At 34.9% G+C, this 13,484-nt stretch overlaps 1 protein-coding gene across 1 annotated transcript; it reads right to left on the bottom strand.

Annotated features, from left to right (window-relative positions):
* Nucleotides 1-12,389: 12,389 nt before the first annotated feature.
* On the bottom strand, nucleotides 12,390-13,484 carry LOC143548362 (F-box/kelch-repeat protein At3g23880-like). Its single transcript, XM_077039549.1, has one exon. The coding sequence runs from the start codon at nucleotides 13,482-13,484 to the stop codon at nucleotides 12,390-12,392; it is 1,095 nt and encodes a 364-aa protein (XP_076895664.1).

Consider the following 13,484-nt stretch of genomic DNA (forward strand, 5'->3'; position numbering starts at 1 on the left):
CAATAATTATACAAGAGTGTTCTTAATCACATGAGAAAAACTGTAAAAGTTACAAACTATACATCCCGGGTGAGATTCTAGGAGATTAGCCGAGCCGCGACATCGCTAAATCTTCGATATGAATGATATGGATCATGTATAGGGTCTTGGCACGAGCTATAATGGTGAAATCGCTTTCTTGGACTGCTGAAAATCCCGCTTCATTCCGTGTCACAACAGGTCCAAATTGAGTACTTTAACGCCTGTGACCTGAAATCCAATAATACACGTATGAAGTATCGAAGTTCCTAAAATAAACGATTAAAACTAAATAATAAACGAACTAAAACATATACAAATTAACCAACCATCAGACATCTACACCAAATCAAAATAAAGTCACTCATTAAATAGATTAAGTTTAGTATAATGTACTATAATTCAAAAAAAAATTAAAATCGATACTCAAAATTAAAGTAATCATATTGGGCCGATTTAATAAAATCGAGTGAACCATACATAATCGGACCATTACTCTTACTGAACTTCAATCCAACCCGATCGTGAAAGCATTCTACTTTCTCTTTCATGTCCCTTTTATTCTCTTCTTTCTCTTTCCTTCATCCCCTCACAAAACCTCATGTCTGAAATTGTAGATATGTTACAGTCTTTCTCTTTTCGTTCCTTTCTCTTATATCTTTTTTTCTTTGGTATGACGACTTTTTTTGTGTTTAGCTCATCGATATCCCTAAATTGAAAAACCCTCGTTGCCTCACTCTATCCATATTATGTTGTCTTAATCGAGCTTACAGTGGCTCTAGAGTTTAGCTTGGATGTTTCCCTTGGAAACCATACCACTTGCTGCCACTTGACAGTCATTGTGTCACCACAAGAGCAGAACTCTCCAGCGTAACACACGAGGGACGAAATCCCGGGTCAAAACAGAATTCGAACTGACAACCTTACACAAAGCCTAACTCAAATCCTTTATTGTCTATATCCAAAAAAATGACACAAGTGAGGATCAAACTTGGGTCTCTCCACTAAAGAACCACCTACTACCTCTAAGCCACATTATAAAATGGTATATTGGTTTTTATTAATCCCAACTATCGTGTTTTGGTCGTTGTCGGTCCCAACTAACGAATTGACTGCTGACGGTCCCAACTTTTAATGTATTTTTTCTCAACGGTACGCGACCAACAGAATCCTAACGTCGTTAGTTGCAGGTCGCCGGAAAACTCACATTTTGTTCCAGAAAAACATTAAATATTTTGGCTCTCTCTGCAGACCTACACTATGTGAATTCGTATTCTTGGGAGTTAATTTTTTCCTTGTGACACATACAGTGGGAATATTTGGAGTAATTTGAGATTGATTTTAATCCATGTCGAGATTCACAATTTTTGATTTTGTAGTGTTACGGATCGACTACTTGAACTTTAATGTTATATGAATTGATTTGAGAGGTTCTACATATGCAGAAATTTCTATAAATATATTGATCATTGAAGTTTTAAAAAGGAAACACTTTGAAAACATGTAAGATCGAGTAGAGACTATATGTGTCATAATTTTACACACTTGAGTTCAAGTAGATTACCTACAAAAAATATCTAAAATTGGTTGGTTGTTTGTATTGTTAGCATGCTTGTTTATGAATCTTTTGAATTAAAATACGTCATAAATTAGTCAAATAAAAACGTTTTATGGCAATGGTTGTTTGGATTCCACTGGGACCGGACAGTTGATACAATAAAGCAACTTGGTTTATCTTATCTTATCTTAAATATATATAAACGAAATCTTTTTATATTTTCTTAAGTCGTCAGATTGTTTTACTTATAAATGGAGGTTTCTCATGTATTCACCTCAATTCACGAGTAACTCTTAAACAGGTTATAACATGACATTAAATTAAAATTTAATCTCACCAAATATTTGATATGAAAATTCTATAAAATAAGGATATCTTAAAAATCAATATCCGATTTTTTTTAGAAAAAAAAAAGATATTATTTATAATTAAGAAACTATTTTTAAGTATAAAAATAAGCGGATCGTGATTCTCACCAAACCCAAATAGCTTTTAAACCATGTTAAAACATCTTATTTATTGTGAAACTCTTTCATTATAAAATTTTAAATATATCATTAACTTACTTATAACAAATAAAATTAAAATTTAAAAAATATATAAATATTAGATATAAATACTGTAAAACAACCACATAATACAAAAAAGTTAGTGTATAATATATATAGGTTAGTGGTAGATCGAGTTTATTGGCTTCATAGAAATTAGCTTCATTCATGTTTAATGAAGGGTGTCATGCATGTACTTGAATCCTATTCAAGAAGTGGGTTCAGGGTAGGGATGGCAATGAAACCCGAACCCGATAGAAAAACCCGAAACCCGACTTAAATGGGACGGGTAATACCCAAACCATTAGGGTTTGGGACGGGTTTGGGATTAGCTTTGAAATTTTTCGCGGGTTTGGGATTTCTAATATACCCGATTACCCGACCCGATTACCCGATAACATAAACTCATTTACCCGATTATATACCCGACATAGCTTATTATATTATATATATACTATATTCCAAATATATTATTTGTTAAAACTTGTTTATGTCAAGTATTTGTGACATTTTATCTTTATGGTAACCATCTTTGTAATCGATTACTTATATTTTGTCAAAACCCGGTACAAACCTAGCGGGTTTTGAGCCGGGTATACCCGAAGGGTATTTTATCAAAACCCGATAAGAGACTTGAAACCCGATGGGAAAACCCAAAACCCGACGGGTAATTACCCGATTAAAACCCGACGGGTTTGGGACGGGTTTGGGATGGACTTTCATAACCGGGTATGGGTTTGGGAATACCTAAACCCGACCCAAACCCGACCCATTGTCATCCCTAGTCCGAGGATGTTAGGTCCATCCGTAAACAATTCTTTAAAAAAACATATAAAAGCACCCGTAGTTAAAACTAGGTATATCCGGACATTTTGTGTCATGTAATGCTTAATCGGCTTTTATCATTTTGCAAAAGTGGGTGTAGTGGGAAAATGTCCTCAAAACATCTCTTTCTCCTCCACCTCTCTCTCTCACAAAACCCTCAAAACTCGTGCCACACCAACGTTATGTACAAAATGCGGGTACCAAAAAAATCACCCTAAAACGCCGGGGGGAGGGGTGTTCTTCGGCGTTTTGGCTCCAAAACACCAGCATTTTAATCCGACTACAGCCGGTCTAAGAAACGACATACTTATTTAATTACAACAGTACAAATGCTAAATTATGAGTTTATTCTCTACATGCAATTAGGTTCAGAACTTATTGGCCTTTTAACTTGTTATATATATCGCAAAATGCCTTGCTGTCTCCGACATGGACCCAATGAAATTGAATTCTCTGTGAAGATGCAAAGTACCAACGGCTATACTAGACAGTAAGACCTAGTTGAAGAAATATACCAATATAAAGATTAAATTATAAGTTTTGCCATTAGCTCATTGCAAAATTATGATAGAGTTTAACGATTAGACTTAACGGGGTTAGTGAATTAAGGTTTAATTGCAAGTAAAATGAAAACACATAAACGAAAATCACAAATTTAAAGCTATTTGACTAAAACATAAAATTTGGAAAAACTACAGGGACGAAAACCACATATTACTCATTTTTTTTCCATATTTCATACAATATCAACCATATTTGAACTTGAAGTTGGAATATTTAAAGTTGGTGATGAACCGATGTCATCATTTTCTTTTATTTGACGCTTAAAAAGGTTGCTAATAAGAGGTAGTTTACTATCTTCAAAATCCCAAAAACAAAATTTAAACCAAAAACCTAATATCAATTTCAATTTACACATAAAACTAAAGGCAAAGTCCCTAATTAATTCCAATTTAAACATAACCATCTCTGGACTTTGTGCACCACACACCACTAGATCACCATGGTTGCCGCCTCCTCCACCTCCAGCCACCACCAACCACCTCCTGAGTTCACAATAAGAGAGCAATCGACTGTGTGCCTAAGTTCACTATATCCGGTCTTTTTTTATTGTTAAACCTTAAAAGGATTATTTGGGTTATTGGGTTTTGTGGTTTGGGCGTTTTGGCTTAAAATACATAGGGGTAACGATATTTTTTTTTCAAGTGTAACGAAACACGAAAACCGACCAAAATTTAATTTTTTTACACTACCGCTCCGCTACCCCTCCTTCTATGCTAGCTCTGCCACCGGTACCATGGGTTGTCAGCAGATTTTCATCACTAACGAGAATTAGTTAACTTTTTTTTATATGAACAACTATATATTACACTCTATATGAATTTAACCTGTGACGTCTTATTATATACCTTAACTCCCTTATAGAAATGACAAGTAATTAACTTTTTGTTTTGCAAAATAAACAAATAAGAAGTCAAAAATATGATTGATCATTTTAATATTTTCATAAACAGATGATGAAATTGCCACCACGTACCAACAGAAACTTTAGAGAAGGCCCGTTTCACTTGTTGCATTCATCAAACCGTGTGCGTGCCATTGACACCCACAGCCCACAGACTATGCACGTGGATTACAAATAACTAATAACCATCATGTCCACGTGGACACTCCTCGTCTCCACGTGGTTTCCATGCAAATCCACATGCTACACTATATAAACCAACTTCCCACTTAACTACGTATACCGTCATAAGTGGAAAAATAATATCATCCCATCGTAGCATTTGCTGAGGCTTCTGGCTACGAACCAATTGTCAGATTCTGGCCCAGCAGGCTTAACCACTGCCAGGTGTATCTGTATGGCGGCGGAGAACTCAAGACAACAATAACATAATAGAAGGTGTCGTTGGAGAACTCAAGACAACAATAACATAATAGAAGGTGTCGTTGTTTGGTTAGTTGTCTCGAGTTCTCCACCGCCATTATCATCATCGAAAGATTATGTGCATCGGCAGTGCTTTAACTGCTGGGCCTGGATTTGATGATGGAGCCAGCCAATAGGGTTATGTAGGTAGAGACCTCAGAAAATTTCTGCTATGATGGCTGACAATATCAGTATCAAGTAGTCCTGGTTTTGTCGTCGTGAAATTACCTTTTTTTATTCTGTTAATTTCTCATGGTTTTTAATTTTATTCTTGACAGCAGTTGCTTAATTTATGGAGGATCCGTATGGGAATTAACACGTGTGCTTGAGAAAAACATTGTATTATAACTTGTCAGGGAGATATGGGGAAAAATGTCCATTGATTGGACTTTTCATTTTTCTCTTTTTATTTTCATCCTTTTTTTTTTTTATTTTTTATCCTTTTTTTTTTAAATGGACACCTGAATAAGAGCTGATTCGACTAGGGATGAGATTTTTTCCCCAAATACTCGTACACGTATCTGTTTAGTACCCGTACTTGTTGTATCTGTACATGTATGTGTTTATTGGGTACGGGTATAGGTACACAAATTTACTGCTTATAGGTACGGGTATTTTCGGGTATAAGAACGGGTATACAGGTACTGGTATTCGTTTAGAATATGTAGGGGCTTTTATTAGAATTCTAACACTTATGACTTAACTTTCAAGCGGGATTTTCAAAACATAATATATATTAGTTGAATAAGTTCATTCTCAATTTATATGTGTATATTCATATATTATGTATTCGTGTATTTTTATTTTATGTATGTGTAATTGTGTATATAATTAAATAATATGTATTAACTTTATCTCGTTTTTCTATAGAAATTGAGGAAGCAATAAACTAAGAAAAAGAAAAGGGAATGGATTTTATATTATAACTGATTTGTTTCATTTTTAGTTTTTGTTTTATTTTTTGGTTGCGGTATTACGGTCTTGGTATTATAGATAATTGATTGTCTGTATCGTACCGTTACCGATACCTAGTTTAGTGGAGATATAAAAAAAAGAACAAAGAGGTATAAAAGAGAGTATCATACCCAAAGTACCTGTACCCATATCGGTACCCATACCAGTACATATAATTAGAGTACGGGTATAGGTACCAAGATTTACTGATTTTAGGTATGAGTACTTTCGGGAACATGTATGGGTATATGTACGAGTACGGTCCTGATCTCATCCATAGATTCAACTGTATATACCGTCTTCTGGCGTTATTTAGTGTTCCTATTTAAACCACTATAACCCCACCACGGATTCGCTCATAGTTAATTTAATCATTTCTTTCTATAATAATAAAATTTTAAAATTTCTTCTATTTTTTATAAAAAAAAAATATATATTTTTGAAAAAGAGAACAACGTTTGCTAATCTATTCGGATAGCGCCCCTTCACCTGCAAAAGGATCCGTTACCGGAGTGCTGCGCTTCTCAGGGCCGTCTGAGTCAGAGCAACCCCGCCGGGGCGATCCAGTTACCCGGAATTTGAACTATTATTCTAATTTTAAATTAACTTTTGAAAAAGAAAACAAAGTTTGCTAATCCAGTTAAATTTTAATATCAAGTTATCCTCATTTTAATATTTAAGAGAGAACACCAAATCAAGAAGTAGTCCATAGTAGTTAGTGGATTAAACACCTTGTGAACGACATTCTTTTGATATTTTAATTCCAACATTGCGGTGATTGTCATGTTAATTCGTGGCAACTTTTCACTATTGTTGAGGATCGTGATGTGGTAACAGGGGTCCTTCCATTTAATGGTGTTAACACACACATTCATTTTTCTTATACTCTTATAAAACAACTTTAGGTGGTTGTAATGTAATTTGCCTGTGGCAATTTTTGAAAGGCCTATGATTTAGTAAGCTTGTGGCAATTTTATGAAGAGGCCTATGATTTAGTAAGCTTAACCAAAGCCATTTTTATCATTGTGTATTGATTGTTCGGAAGTCCACAATTAAACGGTTAAAAATAAAGGAATATTGGTTTTAATACTCTCAACTTTCACCAATTGGTTAATACTACTCCCAACTTTCACTTTGTTACATATCGCTCCCAACATTCACCTATTTGTTTTTGTCACTCCTTTTCTAACACCCGACTAACTCGTTAGTGAAGATGCTGATGTAGAAGTTTTGTGCTTGAGTTGGCGTGCCATGTGGAAAATACTTTTTTTTTAAATAATAAAAAAAATCCTAATTTCATTTCTCTGCAAAGATTAAACCCAAATTGAACAATTTAACACAAACCCCCAAACATATTCGTGATTCTTGATCTGGAGGGTTTGATCCAGATTTCCTTTAATTTCAACATACCCAAATATCTTTTTATGGATTCAGGGGGCTCTTGACCAATTTGAAAGATAGGTTGTGTGTCGTCTAAACAAACAATGTTGATAACGCCGGCGGCGGATCATTATGGGGTTTCCATAAACAAAGGGCTTTTACTTGAGAAGAATTCTTGAGATTTCTTTAGTGGTTAAGTGAAGGATGATTTCTTATTCAAGAAGGGGACTTTTTCTTTACGATTTATGCATATGATGTTTACAATTTTGTTAGGGTTTTGGAGGAGATTGTTAAGTGGGTTTATTGTTGGATTAGGTAAAGTTTGTATGTTGGGAAGTGATTGAGGAATTGATTTGAAGGGTTTGAATTAGTGAATTTCGAGCCATGTTTGGTGATTAGGGTTTTGATGATGTTAAGCAGGGGATTTACAAACCAGATTTGAACTTTGTGAAATTGGAGATGGAAGAACTGAAGAAGACGAGGAGTGACTTTTGCTTTTTCTTTTTTTTAAGGGGTATTTTCCACGTAGGCACGCCAGCTCAAGCATAAAACGTCCACATCAGCATCTCCACTAACGACGTTAGTGGTCTGTTAACAAAGGAGTGACAAAAACAAATAGGGTGAAAGTTGGGAGCGATAGGTAACAAAGTGAATATTGAGAGTAGTATTAACCAACGGGTGAAAGTTAAAAGTATTAAAAACCAATATCCCAAAAATAAATAATGGATTGGTTCAAGGAAATAAATGTAGGAAAAAAATGTATAATGAGTTGGATAAAAAGATACATTGTAAATGTAATATTATTAGGGGTGTGTATGGTCGGTTTGGGGTGGTTTTAGGTTAAACCCATAACCATAACCAATATGTCGGTAATAGATAGCTGTAATTATAACTGATCCGTTATGGTGTTTTCGGTTAATCAAATTTAAAGGTTATAGCGACTTAATTATGGGCCGATTAACTGCGACCAAAACAATGTAACTGAGTCTAAAACTTTAATACGAAATATTACAATAATAATAATAATAATAATAATAATAATAATAATAAAATAACTAGTATTTAGACCCGCCGCGTTGCGACCGGGTGTGTAAAGTTTGGAAAATAAAGCACAGTTTTACAACACAGTTTTACGTTAAACAAACACAAAGAGCAAATTCTCCGGGACTTTTAGCTCTACTTAAAATGTCCAATGTCTACCAATCTTTCCAAATGATTCTTGAAAGAGGCTGGTAATAACTGTCACCTGAAACAGTATGAACATAAGGCACCAAAACACATAAGACCGGTGTTTTATATGCTTGTTATGATAACAACCAAATAATTTGAAATTTTGGTTGAACATATGTCACAGACCCCTACCCATACCCCGGGAAGGGAGCCGTGAACGCGAGTGGTGGTATCGGTGTTTATTATTTAGCAGCGGAAAGATTCATCAGCACCGTAGTTAGGAAAAATCATCAGAGTGTAAAACACCATGATTTTCATTTCATAAACTAGGATAAAATTCATATTTAAATGTACAAATGTATTATAGGGATAACCCTAATTTACAAAACATGTTTCTTTATTCTGGTGATAAGCCACTTATAAGCTGGAAGGCCCGCAGGCATCATTCCTTTTGTCTTTAATATCTCACCAGAAACATGTTTTAAAAGTATTTTATCAGCAGGAAATACTGGTGAGTACATTCATTTGTAAATGACACATATTTACAGTTACAGCATTAAGATGTTTTTACATCTGCCTGCTTACAAATTACCGAAAGGTATTTGTCACTCGACCGTATCTGTGACTGTGGTCATATTACTTATTGGCTAACACTTGTCCAATAAGTAACGTGTAATAGCCCAGTAGGCAAGCCTTGTATACAAAACCCCACAATACCAGTAGTAACCATCCCGTAAGTCTACAGAGACTTAATCACTGTAATGTATTTAAAATACTTTAAAAATATATTTGTAAACATTTAGACCATTTTCCATGAGTTTTATAAGTTTTGAAAAATCATCAAGACAATGTCGAAAAAATAGTTGTCTCACGTAAATGTGAGTGGTACAAAAACTCGAATGTCTCACCTTGCAAGTTTACTGTTTATGAGCTTCCTGGTATTAAGCACCTAGTGTAGTACATACTTGTATTAGTATAAACCGATAAGCTTTAACGACAATCACGAGATTGAAAACTTTACACGATGGCACAAAGTCTCGCCTTGTTCAGGCCGAACTTTGGATTCGTGTACTAAAGTCTCGATCAATCGGACAAGGTATCGTTGTAGCTACTCGAGGTATTATACCAATACAAATATATAAGGTATTGTTCTTTAATCCTAAAAGCACATACATGAAAGGGAGGTGGGTAAGCACTCTGAATGTTTGTGAACCAAAAAGGTTTATATATTAGAGTTGTTGACCGACTTTCATGAGTCAGTTATTATGGATTTTAGTTGATAATGATGATTTCTATTTCTTTTGTTGAATAATATATAGTGTGTATTTATAGATTACAATTATTATTATATTATATTAAATGTTCTTTACAATTGTCTTGCACTTTTCATTTTACTTTGACGACAACATTATTTATTTTATTATTATTATATCGTTATACTTTTATTGTATAGCTTATGTTTTATTATTATTATTATTATTATTATTATTATTATTATTATCATTTAGGGGCATCTTAAAATACGAGTTGTTCGTCTAGACACTTCATATCTCAGTTAGTTACTTTACCCATTACTTGCTTCGCAATATTTGAAACATAATTTATATATATATATATATAAATACACACTAGTAAGAGTGTCCGCACGTTACAGCGGAGACACAATGGTGATTCAGTTAGTAGGTGGTTCGTTGTGTTACCCACATTTTCGTTAGTAAATTTTTGTTCCGTATAGTTTACGATAGTAAAATTTGGTTTATTTAGTTTTTTATACCAATAATTTTAGACAACAATATTAGCGCAAAATAAATTAATAAAAAAAGCATTATACATGTATTTGTGTATTTTTTGGACTGATTGCGTTTGATTAACATATCAAATGTTGTAGTTTGAGTTAAACATTTGTTTAAAGAACATGTTATAGGTTGTAGTTGAACTAAAAGATGTATAAATAAAGTCTTAACCATAACAAAGAAGATGAATCCAAGGAAATAAACTTTTGTAAGCCTAAAATAATAAGTTGTGCATGACTGAAATAAAGCAGATGATAAAGTTGTAAATTCAAAGTTGGTACAAAAACAAAATCTTTATGGGGTTGCTAAAGTCTCGGTATAAACAATGGCTTGATGTCCTTTATAGTATAACTGATGATAGTACGATTCGTCGTCATTCTTACTTGTGTCTATCTCATAAGTAAATCCATCATTTGAGACGGCCATAAACTTGCGGGTTGTGTTGATGTATGTTATGGTCAACCCTAATAGTATAGGCCTTATTGGGGGAAATACCCGTATCTTTGTCCAGGCGTCACCTGTCATCTTCCACAGATCTACAGTCCAAAAAGGTAAACCATGAGTAACAAATATGTGGAGGTGATTGTGAATAACAACCAAATGTGCATCGGAGGGTTTTGTTGGGACTTTTGGGAAGGTTGTTTTATGGAATTTCTCTGTTTGTGTATCAAAAGCGAACAACATGACACGTCCCCAAGAATGTGTGGGTTTGACAACAAAATACACAACTCCATTATTGAAAGTTCCGGTAGTCCATTCATGATCCTTCGTTCCCAACTTGTTTTCGTTTATGGTTCCAATATTTTTCCAGACAGCTAGTCCTTGTGAGTACTTGTATAATTTTGTTTTCCCATGGTCACGTTTTACATGGAGGAGGGTATATTGATTTGAATCTTGTAAGTACAATCCAACAGTGTAAGATTGTGGGTTGATAATGCCTCTTGTAGATGTGGTAGGTAGAGTAGTATATGCGATTGTTAGGGGGTTCCACATGACAAGTGTTCCAGTATTGCGAAAACATAAACAAATTAGGCCATTTATAGTTGTATGAATGTTAACTTCACGTGGATTTGACTCATACGGTAGCGGGACAGCAATCTTTGATGTAGGATCTGGGTATGTTGAATTAAGCGAGTAGATTGCGGTGTGCCACGGTCGTAGGACTATGATTTTTTGGTTGTAAAATCGCTGAAAGTAGCGACAATGCAATGTGTTAAATGTTCTTGTTGAAAGTACCGAGAGCCACTCTTTGCATACACCTTTACACATCGCTACACACGTAGGTTGCAGCCTTAGAAATACGTTAAACAAAAGTATATCTGTATGGATTGCTTGAATCGAATTTTACGGGGTGTGTACGTAGCTTGGTACATATTTTTGCTCTTTTAGGCATGTCTTTCACGGAGTTTTGTACCTGCATCACAAGGTGTTATACACAAGTCATATAGATGATAAATAGTTCCTAAAAATCAATTTGAAAGCAGTATGCGATCGAGATGTTGTGTAGGACGAAGTTATATTATCAGCTTATTGACAAGGGGACCCAACTCTGCGAGCCTTCCATCGTCAGCTTATTGACATTGAAAAAGTGTTAATACTTAATTAATTAGTTAATAATTTATTAATTAGTCATTACGATTTACTAAATATGTTATGTTTTTTTGGGATCTAAATGGAATATACCAATTTGACGAAAATGTCAAAACGCTTGGATTAAAGAATGGCTAATTTTGTATTCTTTTTATAGAATTTCTTTTTAGTATTTTGTTGAACAATTTTAAAAGAATAAGCATCGGTTTTGTTATTATATTTTAATCAATGTTTATGTCATGTGACAAACTTTTAATTTTTATTATTATCATTGGTTGTGAAACATGATATATTAGATAGGTCGGTGGTCATATGGTTTTAGTTTGCGTTTTATTGATAATGGATGTCTGTCGCCTAATATTATAAAGTTTTACACTTTAGGTTGTTTTTAGTCGTTTAAAGTTTAAGAAATAAATAAACCAATTTTTTTTATTTTCAGCTAGGAGTCAGTTAAAGTAATATTCTAAAAATCACCCACTCAACCAAATACATATAATCAATATAACAAATACATATAATCAATATAACGATTAACGTAAATTTCATTAAAAAAGACGTATAAGCGGAGAAAAACTATAAATGGTTCTTTTGTAACTGCGTTTGTTAAACATGAAAAGTAACTAAGTTTATATATCCGGTTCCACTACGGTTTCCAAGTACACCGCACCTACACCGGCATCCAATGAATTGACGGTGTGAAAATATTGAAGAGGCCTCATATCAGTGTCGATTTCATAAAGGGTATGTGAGTTACTCATGACAAACCACTTCCCATTCGTCATGTAGTGTGTAATTGAGCACCATAAACGCTCTGGTATAGGAGGGATCGGAGGAGGGGTGAAGACATTTATCCAATGGTCGTGTCTTAGAATCCATAGTTGGAGTGTCCGTTCTTGTAGGCCATTTGTTACAAACATGTATAGAGCATCTTGAACAGTAAGCATGTTGGTTTCGAGAACGCCATTTGTTTGAACTGGTGGGAACTGTAGCTCTGTCACATGGCCAGAGAAGGTATCGAATGCGATGATGACATTTTTACCTCGGATCAACGGTTGGGTAATTGTGTAGTAGACAGTCGCACCACATTGAGTCCCGGTGGACCAACTGAATTTGCGGTCTAGGTACTCTAGTTTTGCTGGGAACGGTATTTCGGTCCAACATGCTAGTAAACGGGAGTACACATGGGCTTCGAAGGCATGTTGGTTCCGGATCACGTGCATGACTTTGTAGTCGTGTAAATGGTCCTTGAAGAAAGCAATTGTACCTGTGGAGTCTACAAAGATGCCTCGGCCATTAGAGTTTGACAATGTCTTGTACGCAGTAGTGGTTGGATTCCACAAGAATAATTCATGTGTATCATGTACCCAAGCACAAAGGAGTCCATCCATGTGTGAGAGAATGGAGATACCTGTAATATCAGGGTAGAATGGGCATGTGATGGTGGTGCCTGGCCCGTATTGGGCCGTTGCAAAGTCAATTGGATGAACAGTCGCAATGAGGTCACGGATGACAAGTGTTTTTTGGTTATTTGGAAGAAGTGATCGATCGGAATGGACCTTTTCAAATGGTCTGGTTGATAGTAAATGACTCCATTCCTTGCATACAACCTTAAACCGCCCAACGGCTTTTGCTGGGAGTCTTGTGAGTATCTCAAAAACAATTGCATCAGGAGACATCGCAAGCAAGAACTGGGAGGCACTCATGGAGTCGTGAAGTGGCAT

The sequence above is a fragment of the Bidens hawaiensis genome, unplaced genomic scaffold, assembly GCF_021521415.1.
Source record: "Bidens hawaiensis isolate Kalapana, Puna unplaced genomic scaffold, B.hawaiensis_p1.1 tig00015059_1, whole genome shotgun sequence".
NCBI classification, from domain to species: Eukaryota; Viridiplantae; Streptophyta; class Magnoliopsida; order Asterales; family Asteraceae; genus Bidens; species Bidens hawaiensis.

What these genes read in the sequence shown, in the direction of transcription:
- LOC143548362 (XM_077039549.1), bottom strand. Translation starts at nt 13,484, where the DNA reads ATGCCACTTCACGACTCCATGAGTGCCTCCCAGTTCTTGCTTGCGATG.